Source organism: Anopheles gambiae, chromosome 2 (assembly GCF_943734735.2).
Source record: "Anopheles gambiae chromosome 2, idAnoGambNW_F1_1, whole genome shotgun sequence".
NCBI lineage: Eukaryota > Metazoa > Arthropoda > Insecta > Diptera > Culicidae > Anopheles > Anopheles gambiae.
The window spans coordinates 52,054,003-52,072,918 of NC_064601.1; the positions used below are offsets into that span (position 1 = coordinate 52,054,003).

The following is an 18,916-nucleotide window of genomic DNA, read 5'->3' on the forward strand; positions in this document are numbered from 1 at the left end:
CGGGTATCCGGTTGCCAACTTAAAGGTTAAGATGTACAAGGGAGCGCCGTTTTTACGGGTACCTTTTATCCGGCTGTCCGTTTATCCGTGAGAAATGTCAGTTCAATACAAAGGTGACATGGCGTTCTAACCCGGCGCTCTAGCACCAAACGAACACGACATCGAACAAGAAAAATGTAAGGGATTTGACATGTTTGCCTTGTTTGTTTGTTTGTGTCTGATAGTGCACCACCATATGATTGTATGGGTTTGTTCGAGTCGGATGTCGTGTTCGATTGGTGCCAGAGCGCCGCCTAAGGAGGATATTTGAAAAAAAAGGTTATCAGAGCATATTGTCATACCGGAAAACACTACAATTCATGGCAAATTTCAAATATTCTCTTTTGGAAGGCATGAAGTTAATAAAATCTGAGTATTTTTTATCAAAACATTAGCTAAATAAAAAAAGAATTTGTGATAAAATATATCCTTTGACTATACAGGCGGTCCCCGAGATACACGGTTAATGGGGACCGAAAACGGCCGCAAAATACCGCGTATCTCGAATTTCCGCGTAAGTCGAATCTCGTGATTTCCAGCAAAAATATCACAAATTTTCGTGTAATTTTGCAAGTAGGGAGCGGTTTTAGTTACTTTATGAATTATTTGATATGATTCTGACTGAATATAACTGTTTTAAACCTTTTGAAATAGTTTTGAACATTCGATCAAAACGGAAATTATTTGGCAATTTGCAATTGATGTGTCAAATCAGTACAATTTGCTCAAAGAATTGTCAAATTTAGAAAACCGCGTATCTCCGAATCCGCGTATAAGAGGTACCGTGTATCTCGGGGACCGCCTGTATTCGTGTTATTCACATGTCCGGGTGAGGTCGTGTTCCTTTGAACCGGGATAAACGGCGCTCTACTGTACTTAACTTATATTCTTTAGCATGATTCTATTTTATCTCACATGTCTAGGTCTGTAAAAACATTTTTTGTGCTCGAGTTTGTAATTTGCGCAATAGTAACGGCTCATTTAAAAAAATACCAAAAAACGATGCATGGATAGTTCCTGTTCCATTTGCTGGCGGATCGGATCGGAATCATTCCGATGTCAAATCGCGGTGCAAAATCAATGGGCCCATCACTAGCGAAAATTTCCATGTCGATTTATCAGCCTCGTCTGTTTACTTGCGCTTTTGGCTATCTTTAATAGCACTTATTAAATTCCAAACCAGGAAGTTCTGAATATTCTCCTTTCAGCAGGCATATTACACAACTGTTGGTTTGGTTGATTACTATCGCAGCATCATGGATAACTTAGGCACAGAAATTGGTCAGAAAATGAGGGTAAGTGTGGGCAAATTGGGTTGACATACGCTCTGCTTGGATCAGCGTAAGATATTTACACAAATTTATTTGCACGTTGTTTTGCAGAGTGCCGTAAAGGCAAAGCTGATCGAGCTTGGCACCGGATCGGCGAGCGGATACATCGATGACGAGCTGCCGGATTACGTGATGATCATGGTGGCAAACAAGCGCTCCCGGCAGCAGATGGTCGATGATCTGTCACTGTTTCTTGGTGCTCAGACGGAGATATTTGTGAATTGGCTGCATCAGGTGCTGCAGAAGTTGCAGGAAGTGACACTACCGGCCACCGTTGCGGCAAAGTCGAAGGAAGTCGTCAAAAGGAAATCCTCCGAGGTGGACGACAAAAAGAAGGACAAGAAGCGGAAAGATAAGAAATTGAAGCGGCGGGATCGTAGCACCGACGGGGAGGATGCGGCCGATGCCTCCAGCCGCAGGAGTGAAACAGAGGACAATACGCCTCCAAGACCGGCAGTGGCACTGCCGGCAAGCTCCATTACAGAAGTATTCGCACACCAGTACATAGAAAAGGCAAAAAAGTCGCTCGAGTCGGACAGTGCACCGGTCGCGAAGAAACAGCCGCCCGAGCGATCCGAGTCGGAAGACCGAACGAAAAGCAAAACTCCGCCAAAAATTACGGATCTCCCACCGTCGATTGCCGAGCTGGCCAGTGCCAGCGTTGTCCAGAAGCATCACAAAGAGCTGTGCGAATTGAAGGAAATAGAGGAAAGAATCAGTGCGGCAAAGCGCCACCTGAAATCGCTCGGCACCGACATCTCGGATGACGATAATGAGGATTTGCTGCTTCTGAAGGCAAGCGAGGACGATCTGCTCCCACCGCGAGCTCGATCCATTCAACCAGCGTCAACGCGACCTAACAAATCAGCAGAAAGTACTGCGACCAAACCCAGGCAACGAATAACGATGGGTCCCGAGGAGCCCGTCATAAAACAAACGCCGCCAACACGAAGCACCACGCCACCAGCCTCTTCGCGGTCAACGGATGCTCAACAAGCAGGCGCCAAAAAACGATCCGTTTTAGATCGGCTGGGAACAAAAAACTCCACCGCGACGTCTGAGCGCGAGAAAGGTGCGAGCTATGAAACGAAAGATGCTCGGGAATCATCCTCAAAAGAGACTAACAAAGCGGGAAGTTCATCCAGTGCTGGTACCTCAGGTACGAAAAGTACGATCATAAGCCTATCCGCACATAGGCGCGAGGAGAGAGAAATCTACGTCCCTTTATTCCGGCGCAAGGAGGCGGCGGAAGAGCAGTCGGCATCAAAAAACAGGGTGCGCCCGCCTCCCACCACAAGGGGAGATCCCCATTATCGTCAAAGGGAAAGCGACCGTGAAGCGAATCACCGCGACACCAGGTCTCCTCCGCCACGCTTACCACCCATCTCACGCACGGACGCCACCCGAGCCAGATCACGGGAGACAAATTTTCGGCGTGTCGACCGCGATCGGGATCGCGATCGCGAACGTATAGATGATCAGTCGATCGGACGCAAATCACGTCCTCGGGAGCGATCGCGCAGTCGCGAATGGATTCGCGACAACAGCAACCGGGATCGTTCCGGTTCTGGGGGTCGCATTAAGAATGGCACCGATACTGTGCGTGGTCGTGTCGGTTCACGGGTAATTGTGCTGCCACCGAAACCGGAGTACAACGAGGACATTATCGAGGTGCCAGTGGCGAGCGTTATAAAAGTGCAACCGCGTCCCGTGGTACCGAAGGCGACCCAGCCAAGTAAGAATCTACTGCTCAAAGCGATGGCCGAAGCGCAGCGATCGACGGTAGCAAATCTAAAGAAAACTATTGATAACACTGCCATCGAGAACAGCATCCATCGAACGGATATGAAGCGAAAACTTGTGATCGAAATCCCTGGCATTGCAATCAGTCATCCTCCGGTTAAGGACGTTCAGTATGAGCGCATTACAGACACGCACTGCGCAGCACTGCGCGATCGAGGAAGAGCGGAAGAGGAGGAGCAGGATGAGGAGGAGGAGGTGCATGAGGTGGACATAACAAACCAGGTGTTAATGGAGGATTGCGATGTGGACGAAGAATTTAAGGAAATTCTTCAGAACGAATACAGCGCTCCGAAACCATCCGTTTCGCATGACTATCCAATGGAAATGGCCGTTTCGGAAGAAGATGCAGCAATTGCGGAGCAAGAGCTGGCTGCAGTCGCGACCAAGGATACAAAGTTCGTAGTTACCTTGGATGGAGCCTTCAAGTCGTCCGATGATAGAGAAGTATCGCCAAGCCATACGCCACCGCCGCCACCAGCATCGGCCGAAGGACTCCACACGAAGGGAAGAATGTCGGTGAAAGATCGGATTGGATTCAAAGCTGGAACACGCGAGCCGCCCAGAAAGTCGCCCAATCCAAGAGATTCCAAAGAGATGGAAGAGACGCTCAAGAAACGCAAAGAACGATTCAGCGAAAAGCTTGTTGTAGCTGCAGCGGCATCGAAACCGGTTAGTAAGAAACCTTCCTCGCCGACTCCACCCTCTAATGCTGCTCCACGTGGTTCTTCTCACGGCAATGGCGCTTTCGTGTCAAAATCTCAGAAATCACCCAAAACCAATACTCGATCCTCGCGCAGTAACCAGCCAGAGGTGTCGCGTGATCGGACACCATCGCTCAGCCCGGAGCGTCCACGGACGCCAAAAGAAACTCGTACCTCCCCAGTCCACTCCCGGTCCAAACGAGTCGACGCTTCCCGCAATGTCTCCAGCTCACCGAATCAGCTGAACGAGCTTCTGCTGCAGCGCACGAAAGAGCTCATGGACGACAGTGTGTCCTCGTCGCCGATCTACATGTCAAAGTCGGATTACGACAAAATGGAACCGTCGTCCCGCAAGCGAAAACGAGTTTCTCCCATTCAGTTCGATCTTACCGACGAGGACGAGCGACATGACAGCGACGACGATTATCACCATCATCACCATCGTGACAGAAGGGCTCGCAGCAGGGAGGAACATCGCGCGCAACGTAGCCCTTCGCGGGACAGTGACGAACAGCGAAAAGAGCCGCGACGCGAATGGGAACGCGAAGGAGAAAGGCGAGACAGCCGCGAGGGTAGACCAAAATCACCCGGAAGAAAAATTAAGAAGCTAGAATCTAGTCGTAAATTCGACGATATTCCTCCATGTGAGTAACTGGCTCGTGTACTGTATAATAGCGATGTTTTTTTGTGTGTTAATTTTCATCATAACCTTTTATCCATTGCAGTGCTTAGTGCCGTTTCATTGCCCGGTGTGGATGGCAAGAGTAACAAATTGGCCGGAGGGGGCACAATGAAAGAGCGCTGCAAATATTTCCCCAACTGTCGCCAGGGCGATGCCTGCGAGTTTCTTCATCCCAACACTCCTTGCAAAGCATTTCCAAGCTGCAAGTTTGGCGACAAGTGCCTGTATCTCCATCCAATGTGCAAATACGATCAAACTTGCCACCGGTTGGACTGCAATTTTATGCACTCGAAAAGCGCATCCTCGGGCACATCGGGCGGGCGGTCGGCACCACCGATAGGTAAGCGTTTAGACTGCGGCTGTGGGTCGCTCCTCTCAGCGTCTTAACGTTACCCACATTCTAATATGTTCCTTTTCCCTCCCGTACCTTGCAGCATCATCTGTCGTGCCGGTGCAAAACTACAAAACGATCAGCGCAAAACCGCTGCCGCCCGTTTGCAAGTTCTACCCTAACTGCGTCAATACTCAGTGTCAGTTCCTTCATCCGAAAATATGTCACTTTGGTAATCATTGCGCTAACAAGATCGAATGTAACTTTTACCATTTTGATATCGCGTCGAAAGATTTGCACGATGCATCATCGAAGGACAAATTTAGATGGATCTCTCCGTTCTCTGCTTGAGCACTGCCGACGCTAAACTACGCTTTTGGTACGGCTCATTACGATGGTCACGGACTTATGCGCGAGGTTTATAATCCCGTATGATTGTTCTGGTTTTATCTATCTTCCACCTTCCAGATTGGATGCACACAGCAGAGTGCAGTGGAAGGTTATAAGCGCGCACGTTGCACAGTTTATTTTATAAATCACGTTAGCTAATTACCTGCTAGCTATTTAAAATGGAAAATATTTGAATATTTATTGTTTTAGTAGTGAAAAAGCTAACTTCAAACCTTAGTGGCACAGTAATATGCTTCATTTTGCAAGCCTTTAATTTTGTTGGTACAATTATTTAAATAGAAAATTCAAATATGTTCTCATGCATCTTTTCGAACCAGGTGGGATCATTTCAATAACCATTAAATGGATTGATTTTTGTCAACTAATATCAATCAAATGATTCTTAGATAGATTATGTACGTCATGCGAGGAAGTAACGTTAGAGAAGATGATCGCAAGAAAAAGAACATTTCAAGAGCACAATTTGGACTACTTGAACCTTCTTTTGTCTATCGGAGTACATCCTTTCACGTGCGAAACTATGGCCCGGCAAGCAAACGATTACTAGAAGTAGCAGCATGTTCAAAGAATAATAATTAAATCTCAATGAAATTATCAAAATGTTGCCAGTTTGTATCCAATTCTAATGACTACGCAGCCGAATCACTTCTCGGGGAAAGAAATATGCTTGACGCAAACGCATGACCGTTGGCAAAGATGGGCAATTGCAGTTTTATTAACGGTAAAGTTAGAACCTCTTTAACCCCCAGCCCCCGCCCGCTTACGTGCTGTCCCATATTTGCTGCACATTATCGAGCACGGTTTGCTGATCGGACATTTTGTGCACCATGAAGTAGCCCTGGACCTGTGCCGGGCTTACGTTGCGCCCGTCGGCCGCTACACGCTCCGCAAAGATGCGAGCATTTGCCTCCGCGTCCGTGCCGGTGTAGAAGCGGCGGAACATTTGCTCGAGCTGGTGGCGTGAACAGTGACCCACGTATTCCTTCACATCGACTCTGCCGGGCCGTATGAGTGCTGGATCGAGCCGCTCGAGGTAGTTTGTCGTCATGAAGACGATGCGTGCCTCGGTGGATGCAACACCGTCGAGGCAGTTTAGCAGCCCGCTAAAGGTGACACGGTTCAGCCCTTCGTAGGCGGCCTTCTGCTGCAGCGTGTCCTGACGCGATACGAACGCCGCATCGATGTCCTCAAGCAGTATAATCGACTGCTGGGGTGCCACGTTCATCAGGTGATTTAATCGATCGTCGGTCAGGCCACGTTCGGACAGGTTTAGCAGACAGATGCCGAACTCGATTTCGCCGGCCAGTGCAGTGATGAAGCTGGATTTGCCGCAACCGGGCGGCCCGTGCAGCAGATACCCTCGCCGGTAAGGTATTCCACGGTCCGAGTACCATTGCGGATTTTTGATAAACTCCCGGCAGTCGCGCAATATGCGCTCGGAAACACCTTCGTCAAGCACCACCGAACCGATGGGACGTCGCTTGCGCGGATGTCCGAAGGGTCGCCATTCCGAGCCCATCGCCGTGTACATGATCGTCTTTCCTTCCGTGTTTTTCAGCGCCAGCTGCCGGGCCTCCTCCAGAATTTTAAAGTACAAATTCTTATCCCTACCGAATGCGGTCAGCTGTACCGTTTCCCAGGGCACGCCCATGTGCAGGTCGAGCGTGTGCTGTTCCCGGGCACGGTCTACCTTTATCCAGGTGCCGCCGTACCGCATGATGTGCGTACCGACGGAGGGTATAAAGTCGTACCGCGTTTTAATGTGTCCCGTGTCGCGCTGTTCAAAGGACGTCTCCACGCTGAGATGCTGCGTTTGTCGTGCTCCCTTCTGTGTGATCCACTGCAGCAGCCACTGGTACGATTTGTCTCGGCACGGTACCTCGAGCGTAATCATGTAGTGCCGCCGGAACAAAATCATTGCTCCCTGCATCCCTTTACGTAACATTGCTGCTCCGGCACCGACCCCGAACAAACCGAAGCCGGCCCCGAAATAGGGATTCTCCGAAAGCGCACCGATATACTCCGCTATCGTCATCCTGTCTGCCGTTGCCTGTCGTTAGTGCGAAACCATGTACAAATGCTCGTTTGTAAAGTAAAAATGTAAATTTAACACGGATGCTTAACACCGTTTCGGTCCATGCCACACTTGCACTCTTCTGCACGCACCTGTGTTCGATAAACGTCAGAATTACCAGATCACAACAAACCGGCTGATAAATAAGCAAGCGGAGTTTAAAAAAAATGAAGAAAAAGCCGCTTCTCGCTGTCAACAGCTTCACTGACAGTTGCAGAAGGTCAGAACGTAAACATCAACAATCTCGCTCGGATTACGCACTTCCAGCATGTAGTACAATTTTAGTCTAATTTAAAGATCTGCAACGAGTATCTCTCTGCACGCAATAGCTCAAGACTGCCAGGTTAAGTTCCAGCAACGAATAGAAACATGCATTTTATTAAAGGCATAGTGATATGTTTAAGTCTCAGCGTGGTCCAAAGCAACACCTCCGACGAAGGAATGTGTATGGCCAAGGAGCAATGCACGGATCCGGAAGCAAGTACAACTGGCCGAAGCCTTTACTCGGCAGGTATAGTGTGCGGGCGCTTATCGCTCAATTTGCATTTGTTTCTGTGGCTACCTTCGTTTCGTTCTTTTATCCGTAGATTACAACAAATATTTCAACGCAATCGAAACGGCCCTGGCAGGTTACGTTGCCTGCAACAGTACCAATTGCAACTGTCATGCGGACGTGCTGAAGGCGGACCTGAAACCGTTCAAAGCACACGGCATCACAAAGGAAATGATAAATCGAGCCAAACAGTACGGAACCCACTATCAGGTGATCGGCCATAAGCTGTACCGGCAACGGGAATGCATGTTTCCGGCCCGATGTTCCGGCGTGGAGCACTTTGTAAGGCCACTGTTGCCGCTCCTGCCCGACATGGATTTGATCGTGAACTGCCGCGACTGGCCCCAGATCCATCGACACTGGAGCAAGGAAAAGATCCCCGTACTTTCGTTCAGCAAGACGGCTGAATACCTCGACATAATGTATCCGGCCTGGGCGTTTTGGGAAGGTGGCCCCGCTATTGCGCTCTATCCGACCGGTCTCGGACGGTGGGATCTGCATCGACAAACCATTACGAAAGCCAGTGCGGACTGGGATGCGAAGGAACCGAAAGCTTTCTTCCGAGGGTCGCGCACATCGGATGAGCGTGACCCGCTGGTGCTACTCTCCCGCGCACAACCATCGCTCGTCGATGCGCAGTACACGAAAAATCAAGCCTGGAAATCACCACAGGACACACTGAACGCGGAACCAGCCCGGGAAGTGACGCTGGAGGAGCACTGCCGCTATCGTTTTCTGTTCAACTTTCGCGGTGTAGCGGCTAGCTTTCGCTTTAAACACCTTTTCCTGTGCCGTTCGCTCGTATTTCACGTGGGCGATGAGTGGCAAGAGTTTTTCTATCCCTCGCTTAAACCATGGGTACACTACGTGCCCGTCCCGGTTCGCAGCACCCCGGAGGAGCTGGAAGCTTTGATAACGTTTTTTCAAGAGCACGATCAGTTGGCGCGTGCCATTGCCGAGAGAGGATATGAACACATTTGGAACCATCTGCGCATGGCGGATGTAGAGTGTTACTGGAAGAAGCTGCTAAAGCGATACGGCAAGTTGATACGCTATACAGTAGAGCGCGATTCCACTTTAATTGAAGTGTGAAGCGACACGATCAAAAACGAATGAACGGTATTATTTTTGTGACAATTTGCTGCAGGTAACAAGAAGACAATCTCTGACAAAGTCTGTACACGCAGCAGATGTAATTCAACGCAAGATTTCATTTGATGAGCTCCCCCAGCGGTTCGAAAAGAGAGTGAAAAAGCATTATGAATCAATACTTTCAAATAAATTGATGTAACAAGGATTGCATGACCAAACATTCCTAACCGCACAATGAATGAAAGCTTACATCAGATGTATTACTTCTTTGTGGCCGTTCATTGAGAAATTTACACCCCTAAAAACATCGTTTTTGCTTGCAATATGCCCAACGGCCGTTTCATCGGAATGAAAAAAAACGTCTCTTTTACTGCTGCATTTTTACTGATCCGCAGAGAGATATTTGGTCGTGATCCCTCAATTAATGTTTGAGTGAAATGCTTCACGTCACACGTGAACCGTTGCGTTTCCACGATAGTCTCCAACGCACCGGTAACGATTACATGAAAGTATTAGACAGTTATATAAAACATTTTCCAAAACACGGTATGAAGAGAAGATAGGTAGGTACGATATGAGGTAAAATGATTTATTTATGTTCCATCTTTTCATCTGTATTTGTATCAGTTGTGTTAAAATAGATCTCCTGTTCGCGAATAATGCCTTTTATGATGATATTGGTTACAGTCTTGTTTGAACCGCCCGTGTCTAACCTTCAAAAAGTATATATGCAAATGTTTGGTCGCATTGAAAACTTTGCTGGCTTCATATCACATTTCGAAGCCACCATCACCATGCCTAGGTGTTTCGTAAAACTGCAAAAAAAAAACTAGTTTTACCGGCGGCGCTTTTGTGAGCAAACTTGGCGGGTTCGCCTCAACCAAAAACAAAAAAAAATGAGCCACTTTGAATCCCGAAACCGGTATCATTACGAAATGAGCTTGCTTTCTGGGACAATGTTGGCTGACTCAGTGACCGACAGATTGAAACATGCAAATATGCATTTTTGAAAGGGCCTTGGTTGAATGGTTACCATTCTTTTTTAGCAAAAAGATGACTCGGATCATTTTAAATAAGCATGCACTTTCTTTACCGCATAAATTACATCCAATATACTTGCCACCCCACCCCACCCACACCGCTCCAAACACTTTTCTTGTAACTTTTTCGTGAGCTTTCTAGCGTGTGTAAATGGCGCTTGAGTAGAGTTAGCGTATTGAGCACGAATGACAGCTGATCTCTGTGTTTGTTATTGCATCTCGCTCTGCCAGATTGGCGTAAACGGCACAAAAACACATTCGCCGTTGCGGTTGCTCTTGTGCTGTGTGCGGTCGGACGGCACCACTACACCACTACCAGCGCACAGGCGCGTAGCTTTCCTCCCCTGACACTAGGTGGAAAGTGACAAAATAAACATGTCAAAACAGCGATAGACTGCCTGTGCTGCGGGCGGTGGAGTTTTTGGACGAATTTTTCGCTTAACCACCGAGTGATCATGGTGTTTTCGAAGAGAAAGATGAAGCAGTTCCTAGCGTTCGGAGTGACGATCGTGCTCGGTAGGTGTTTTGTAAAGGGAAACGGTATGCCGTTCCGGTGGCTCGGTGTACATTCGCGTTCGATCTGCGTGCCTTTCCCGAGTTGTTCTTTGATTGATGTTATAAAGACCCAGGACTAGGCGTTTCGTGTTGCAAACTGTTCAAATAAGCAACAATTTTCAACATATAACGTTGCCTTCGTCAAATCAAAACCAGAAAATACGGTGCAGTGACAATAGCTTGTGTTTCCCGTGTATGCTAACCCGTGCGTGAGGCAAGACACGGCTTTAGAAGACTTGCACAGAACTGCTATTCAAGAACAGTGATTATTATCTTTTTTGTAAACATTTACTGCGCTGTAGCTAATGTAATGTGACGGTTGTGAATAACTGAAATCGTCTATTCTGGCCAACAGTGGTGCCAGATATATGGAATCTCTGTGGGTGTGCGAGTTCTCCGCCTGCTGCAACATCTACTTCCAGTGAAAGTGTGCGATTGCGTTGCCGTTACCATGGTGCTATTTAGGATAAGGGTTCACGCTATGCTCAAGTATGCCGACACAGCCACACTTCGGTCATTGTTTACATTTCGTCAACAGCAAACATTACATATTGCTGGCTGTATCGTGCATTTTGTTTGTGCAATACTGCGTAACATATGTGTACATATTGCTTGGAAGAATTCTCCTCATTAGCCTTTTCTTTGGCGGGACACTTAGTTTTAAATCCTCGCTCACCTTAAACACATTATGATGGTTCTTTTCCCATTCCCTTCTGGTTCTATTTTCCGCCGCAAAACTGTTTCCTGTGCAGTGATTTGTTTGTACAAATCATGGGGCAGCCCAACAAACGGGGTATCACACTACGCTTACGATGACGGTGATAGTAGTGCCATCGGAGGGGAAGATAACGCAGCTATCGATCAGGAGCACCGCCGCGCTGGTCCATCGCCCGAACGGTTGGTGTTGTCAGTGGCCGATCGAAGAGGCCAGAAGCAACAGCCGAACGATGATGCTGCTGCCGGTCAAGCAGAGCCGCTCGATGATGTTGAGCTAGCGCTGGCGCAAAGCAAACCCCAACGGCCGCCCCTACGCAAAGGAGCTTTTGTGGCTGGCAGTGCACAAAAACTGCACCAGGTACCTTCGCTCAACGATCTTGGTCCGGATGATCTCGATCGCGAATCTCGGCTGAATGAGCTACACGAGGCGAAGCGACAGATACTGAAGCTGGAACGGAAGATACAGGAGCTGGAGGGTCGGATACCGCGCAAATATCCCGATGTAACCTTTTTAAACTACAAAAATCGTAAACGGATACTGGTAAGTGTGTAAGCGGGCATATCATGAGCACATTTACATGTACGGTTACAGGTAAAACATACTCCATTAACATTAAAACAATAACAGAGTTATTGATCTAAACATCCAAAGAGACATTGTCTAAAACTATTAACATTTTACTGTACAACCCTTGATATAGTCAAGAGGTCTTAAGTGACAATACGGGCTTCCTTTTCTTTGCTTTAACACTGAACAATCAATCTTTCAAACAATTGCTTAGAGCTTGGCCAATGGTGCGTTTTCATTGACTGGGCACTGTTAACTCTTGTGACAATATTTGCCGAAATGTGATGGAACTGTCTACGTGATTGGTGTCCAACACTTTAAAGCATACTTGGGCCGAACCGGGGCAAGGATCGAGTACGGACAGGCTGAGCAAACTTGTGCGCCACTTTAGACGAAGTGGATAGCGATCAGTAGGAGCGGAGGTGCGTGCCACGTAAAGGAAGTTTTGACACATTCAATGGACCAGTGTCTAAAATCCACATATGATGCCACCGTAAATGGGTGGACAGTCCGATTATGCAACGATACCCAGTAATCATTTAAGCATAATTGTGCTTCCATGCTGCAAGGCATGTAAAGCAAAGTAAACTCCCGTTCGGTGTGTGTGTGAGTGTGTACAAAACAATCGTCATGTTACTGATGGTTTCACACCCGCCGGTCGTATCTTTGTCATTAGCTCACATAAGCTCTTATGGCAACACGTTCACCTTTTAGTGTTGACTGAGATGGAGCGAAGACATGGGTGAACTCCTCTCGGAACTGTCGTGTCGCTTGTGGGGCTAGTTTTTATCGCAGTCATCTTTTTGGCACGTAACATGAGTGCTCTATTTTACTGTACACGTGTTAAACAGTTCCTTTCCCATCGTCTTATCGTCATCGATCGGGGTTGATCGAAAAGTCTGTTTCAACCGACATACGTACGTTTCGTCGTTGTCCAAGTCTCAAACATAAACATTGACTTGCAGTTTTGTTCAGCGATCTCATATATATCAAGGTTGAAAGCATTATTAACTTTTACGAGAATGTTGCCAGTTTTGGCTTAGTTGCGCGTACCATAATGTGTTAGCCACCTGCTGGTTAATGCTGGTGACCTGGACGAGCAGTTAAAGCAACGTTTAATTAAAAAAAGACACCGTTAAAAGCTATGGTACTGTCTTTGGGTATGTTTGTAGCGTAAATCTGGAACGCATTTTTTGTCATAGTCAGCAAAATATTGATGCAACTGTGTACTTTCAGGACGCCCTTGACCTTGCTCACATTCATACACGAACAAACCTTGCATGAAACGTAAAAATACAGCTGCTCAAACAACTGATGTTAGCGATGCTTTGCTTTTTTTGATTTCCATTTTATCTCATAATGTGTACTGCTTAAAAAAACGTCATTGAACACGAGTTTTGTGCTGGAAATTCGTAAAACTTTGCCCAGTTCTGGAGAAGGATAATTTTTTAAAAATAGATTATTGCGGAACAACATTTTCATGCAAATAACCGTACACCAAAACATAAAAAAAAAACTACTGCCCAAAAAAATCAACACTGTGGCGTTATATTCTAAATATTCTGCTACGAAATTGGTCACATAAATTGACAGAATTTCTCGAAAATTCATTGATAATGTAGTAATATGCAAATCTAATTTATAGCGTGAAAAAACTTGAAACGATGTTATAAAACACTTCATATGTCTGCAACAAACGACCTTCTTCGTCGAATGCTGCAAACTATTGCGACATCGTCTACTGTGCCGATTATGCTGTTTTGGACGGTGGTTTAATAATTTCAATAAAATTCGTATATTTTATGACGAATCGATTGATAGTGAACACATCTTTTACATATTCAACAGCAACTATGATGGACCACGTTCCTCTCCTCATCAAAATTAGTATGATGTCACAAAGCCATTGTACAGTTATGTTTGGCAAGGTTAATGTCAATCGTGTGTTGACCGTATCGTATGGCAATGAAGGAGAAATTTATTGTACATTCGATCCACGCACAAACGCTCACGTACTTCCCTTCCCTATCTCTCCCCTATTGCTGCTTTTGATCGCTCTCACTTTCTTTAGATAACGGGAGGAGCCGGTTTCGTTGGATCGCACCTGGTGGATTATCTTATGATGCAAGGTCACGAAGTGATCGTGGCGGACAACTTTTTCACCGGCCGGAAGCGCAACGTCGAGCACTGGCTGGGACATGAAAATTTCGAGCTGATTCACCACGACATCGTCAATCCACTGTTCATCGAGGTGGACGAAATCTATCATCTGGCCAGCCCCGCCAGCCCCCCACACTACATGTACAATCCGGTCAAGACGATCAAAACCAACACGCTGGGTACGATCAATGTGCTCGGTTTGGCGAAGCGTGTCGGCGCCAAGGTATTGATCGCGAGCACGTCCGAAGTGTACGGCGATCCCGATGTGCATCCACAGCCCGAAACGTACTGGGGTCATGTCAATCCGATCGGACCACGCGCCTGCTACGATGAGGGCAAACGCGTGTCGGAAACGCTGAGCTACGCCTATGCCAAGCAGGAGAAAGTGAATGTTCGCGTGGCGCGAATCTTCAACACCTACGGACCGCGGATGCACATGAATGATGGGCGCGTCGTGTCTAATTTTATCATCCAAGCGCTACAAAACCAGTCCATCACGGTAGGTTTCTTGGTGGCCCCACCAATCTGATGAGTTGGTGGTTTCGGTGAGGTAAAATTAATTTGTGTTGCTGTTGTGTATTCAACTGACGTAACTTGCAGATCTACGGTAGCGGCCGGCAGACACGATCGTTCCAGTACGTCTCGGATCTGGTTGATGGTCTGGTATCGCTGATGGCATCCAATTACACGCAACCCGTGAACTTGGGCAACCCAGTCGAACGTACGATACAGGACTTTGCCGAAATTATTCGAGACTTGGTAGGCTGCAAGAGTAAAATAATCGAGCTGCCTGCCGTCGAGGATGATCCGCAGCGCCGGAAACCGGACATCTCGAGGGCTAAGAAATACATCAACTGGGAGCCAAGGGTAAGTGAATGGCGCCAATACGAATGGGAAGGATAACTTTTCATGCTCGGTTTATTTCCTGTCCCGTTATAGGTACCGCTACAAGAAGGACTTATGAAAACGATAGACTACTTCCGCAAGGAGCTGGCGCGCTCAAATCACTCACAGCGAAACATCTTTGTCCCTGAGACGACCGAGTTCCGCAGCTTGTTATGATATCGGGGATAGTGGTGTGATGCGGTTTAGTGAGCGAGATTAGACAAATGGGATTTAATTCCATCGGCACGTGTGTTGTGCGCGCACTCTGATAAAACCTTCCCAAAAGGAAGTGTGCAGAAGAACTTTGTAGATACGAATCGATGGCGAATGTCGCATGGCAGGATGCAGTAGTGCAGCAATATGAGAGTATCAGCTATTGATTGATGCTTGGTGTGTGTGCAAAAGCGAAGAAATTACTTGTCTCTGAAAGAGTGGAATATTTCATTCTCCAAAATTGAAGCTGTCTTTAACATTTATTTTACTATGAATATAGTACAATACAAAAATCATGCCTTAAGTCCTGCATAATTTCAAAATATCTGCGCAATCATAGCATGGGAGGCTCAAATTAGGCGATAAGATCTTAGTTGGTATTTAAATACTGTTTTCATTATTCAGACAACACGACTGAAGCGGTTTGGAAAACAGGGTCAATTAACACACGTGCAATAGTTTGAAATAGCGCAATGAAAAACGAACCAATTACGCAAAATGATAATCGGCACAGCAAATGTTTCATATCTATGGCTTAGTTGCACGGGACTGCCTTCACCGTCTGGAGAGCGAAATGTGAACTCTATTAGTGATTGTTATTCTCTTTTGTTATGTAAATATCTTCTAGTCTGGTTTTAGTATAGCATACAGTAAGGATTGTGTTTGATTTGTGTTTTTGTTTCGGGAAAGCTAGATAAGAACGCTGAGAATCTAATAAATATGTAATAAAATATGTCACAAAAGTGTACTACATCAGCATACGGTCTCATTAATTATAAGCTAATATCACATAAGAAAAACAAGGAACTATTTATCTCGCTCTCCAACACAACGGACAATATTGGTAGGCAGGAAAAATCAGTTTCAAATACAAAGCTTACATGAAAATTGAATAAGGAAGAATTGAGATTTGCTATGATTTTAAACATGTCTCTGCGCCGCCAAAGGAGATCATGAATAAAAATAACGGTACATTTAAAAACACGCAGGGTTGTAGTTAGCTTGTGGCACGATGGCAACACTGTCAGTTGGCCTTTCGCCCCTCTGCACAATGGTCGATGCAGAGCACAATTTAAAATGTATTTATTTGTTTTATACATTAAAGTGTAGTAAAACCATTAATGCTTGTCGGTTGCAGGATCGGATGCAAATGTTTTAGTAAATATTTAAAGCCAATTAGTTTTGCATGTCATTAAAATTTGTTACAACATCCGCCTGTTGACGTCCCTACAATGTAAACAAACAAACGGGATCCTGCGTTGCTCTGGTTGTGCAGCTATTTAGTTTAGAATTCACAAAAAAAACAACAGCTGTTTAGTGAAGTGCAAAACGCTACCTTGTCGGCCGCCAAACAAGTTCCCAGAGCCGGCTAATCGTATGGAGCGTCGAGAATGAACAACGTTTTATGCAGATTATGCTTAATGAAGTGTGAAGAATTGTTCGGAATGTACATCACCTCACCGAGCGGTGTGCAGCGCAGTCTGTCGAAAATCATACGAGAATGCGTCTCCATCGAGGTATCCGAGATGGAGCCAAGCTATGTCTCCAAATTCATATGCAACGGGTGCGTCTACAAGCTGGAACAGTTTTACGCCTTTCGGCAGCAGAGTCTCAAGTGTCAGGAGTATTACAATGGTAACGTAGTGTTGCTACCAAATAACGATTGTTTTATCTACGCAATAGCGTTTACTTACTTTTTCCTTTCTCTGGTCGCCTACAGGACTGCTGCAATATTATCAGCAGTCGATCCCTTGCTCCAGTAAAACTACGTTAGACGCTACGGCAGTAGTAGTGCAGATGCCGGAGTCCGTCGATAGCGTATTCGAAACCCATCAACAGATTCAACAGGATCAGTCGATCCATTCGAGCAACGAGCTGGCCGACATAAACTTTTCCGCAAATGAGTTTATGATGGATGAGTCGGAAAAGAATCAGCTCAGCAAGGATTACGACGATATCATTCGTAGCTTGCAGAAGGATGACCTCGATTTTACGACCAACGACGATGAGCTCGTGGTTAGTTTGCAACCTTCCCTTTGGGATGAATGTCCGCCATGTACGAAACATTGATACCTTTTCACTTTCACAATTTCAGATAAAACATGAATTAGAAATCTCAATACCGACAAATGGAGCAAGAATACTCAAAAACGACTTACTACAGCAGGAATGCACAAACTATTTGCAACCTCACGATGCTGTTCCGATGAATGTGGCACAAGCAACGGAACCGAATGAAAGCTGTTTCAATGCGTACACTACAATGGCGGTACCGTGTGGTGAGGATATAATGAATAGCGGCAGAACACTGCCAGTGGAACAGGAGGATGACTTAAGTTATGACGATTTTGTTGGCATTCCAACAACAACGCTAGAAGATCATCAAGAAATGGTAATGAGATCTCTTAGCAACCCATCTTGTGCCATCATTTTTGCTTACCACAGTATGCCTTTTTCAGTCATTGTCCGAAGCACACGTGCAGGAAATAATCGCGGACGTCTATAATGCCACAGCAGAGAAGCAGTTACAATCAGCTGAAGAACTTCCCTCTCCGCAACAAATCTCCGGCGACGTACAGTGTAGTGAAATTTCGGGCCTTCAACCTAGCGATTCCTATTTCTCAATGGTTGACTTTGACGAGTCGGACGCAGCGGGCGTTGCCACCAGCAGCACCACCACTGTGAACGAGGCAAAAGATTTGCCAAACGATAAAACGTGCGAGATTTGCTTTAAGACGTTTCGCACCCGCCAGAAGCTGACGGTGCACAGAAATACGCACCTGCGGCTGGCACCGTTCAAGTGTACGTTCGAAGGATGCGCCAAAGCGTTCAAATCACGCATCGGGCTCGATGAGCATGTGGCTCGGCACACAAACAGCTTCGAATATACGTGCGACATCTGCTCGAAAGGTTTCCAGCACCGCAGCTACCTTTCCGCTCACCGGCGGGCGCACAACACGGAGCGAAACTTCCAGTGTGGACTGTGTGGGCAATCGTTCAAGGCGAAGCAAGCGCTACTAGATCACAAAAATCGACATCTCGGCGTGAAACCGTTCGCTTGTGAGCAGTGCGACAAGCAGTACACGAAGAACTCGCTGCTGCAGTCGCATATTCAGCAACATCATGGCAAGCGGGATGAAGCGATAACGCGCTATCCTTGCTCGGAGTGCGGGAAACAGTTCACTTCCAAAAGCTATCTCAACGTGCACATGCGAATACATCGAAATGAGCGACCGTTCGTTTGTGAGGTAAGTGTTTGTCGAGTATAAATTGACGACCTAAGCACATGGTGCACGTACATACTTCTACTTCTACGTCACTCGCTTTATTTTTGCAGGTCTGTAATAAGGGTCACATTACGCGTAAAGATCTCGCCGTGCACATGCTGAGCCACACGGGCGAGAAACCCCACACGTGCGAGTTTTGCGGCAAAGCCTACGCACGACGGAATGCCTTAGACTGGCATCGCCGGTCACACACTAAGGAACGTCCTTACATCTGTGATATCTGTGGTCAAACGTTTTCGCAGCCAACACCGTTACAGGTTCACCGGAAGCTACACGATACAGCAGATCGTAAAAAGCAGTTGCCCATCGAGGAACAACAACAACAGTTGGCCACCGAAGCAGCACAAGATCAAACCCGATAGTGATCGGTGGTGTGGTAAATAAACACGTGTCGGTAAGAGCCATCAGTTCAGTATACACACATCTACAGTAAACGGTGAGTGGTTATTGCGGGTTATTTCGGAATATTGAGAA

At 46.6% G+C, this 18,916-nt stretch overlaps 5 protein-coding genes across 5 annotated transcripts; 4 read left to right on the forward strand and 1 right to left on the reverse strand.

Annotated features, from left to right (window-relative positions):
* Positions 1-1,115: 1,115 nt before the first annotated feature.
* On the forward strand, positions 1,116-5,898 carry LOC1274110 (uncharacterized). The gene is made up of 4 exons (XM_313187.6): positions 1,116-1,334; positions 1,422-4,518; positions 4,600-4,896; positions 4,991-5,898. Exons 1-4 carry the CDS (start codon positions 1,296-1,298, stop codon positions 5,236-5,238), a joined length of 3,681 nt encoding a protein of 1,226 aa, XP_313187.6. The 5' UTR covers positions 1,116-1,295; the 3' UTR covers positions 5,239-5,898.
* Positions 5,899-5,979: 81 nt separating this feature from the next.
* On the reverse strand, positions 5,980-7,548 carry LOC1274111 (mitochondrial chaperone BCS1). Its single transcript, XM_313188.5, has one exon. The coding sequence runs from the start codon at positions 7,331-7,333 to the stop codon at positions 6,059-6,061; it is 1,275 nt and encodes a 424-aa protein (XP_313188.3). The 5' UTR covers positions 7,334-7,548; the 3' UTR covers positions 5,980-6,058.
* A 26-nt stretch (positions 7,549-7,574) lies between these two features.
* On the forward strand, positions 7,575-9,266 carry LOC4576887 (O-glucosyltransferase rumi homolog). The gene is made up of 2 exons (XM_001230896.4): positions 7,575-7,883; positions 7,960-9,266. The coding sequence occupies exons 1-2, from the start codon at positions 7,742-7,744 to the stop codon at positions 9,015-9,017; spliced, it is 1,200 nt and encodes a 399-aa protein (XP_001230897.2). The 5' UTR covers positions 7,575-7,741; the 3' UTR covers positions 9,018-9,266.
* Positions 9,267-10,264: 998 nt separating this feature from the next.
* On the forward strand, positions 10,265-15,903 carry LOC1274113 (UDP-glucuronic acid decarboxylase 1). The gene is made up of 5 exons (XM_313190.6): positions 10,265-10,573; positions 11,365-11,870; positions 13,969-14,556; positions 14,658-14,924; positions 14,997-15,903. The coding sequence occupies exons 1-5, from the start codon at positions 10,513-10,515 to the stop codon at positions 15,117-15,119; spliced, it is 1,545 nt and encodes a 514-aa protein (XP_313190.6). The 5' UTR covers positions 10,265-10,512; the 3' UTR covers positions 15,120-15,903.
* Positions 15,904-16,178: 275 nt separating this feature from the next.
* LOC3290990 (zinc finger protein 525) lies at positions 16,179-18,876 on the forward strand. The gene is made up of 5 exons (XM_061650209.1): positions 16,179-16,790; positions 16,876-17,171; positions 17,251-17,547; positions 17,615-18,403; positions 18,493-18,876. The coding sequence occupies exons 1-5, from the start codon at positions 16,547-16,549 to the stop codon at positions 18,802-18,804; spliced, it is 1,938 nt and encodes a 645-aa protein (XP_061506193.1). The 5' UTR covers positions 16,179-16,546; the 3' UTR covers positions 18,805-18,876.
* The last annotated feature ends 40 nt before the right edge of the window (positions 18,877-18,916 follow it).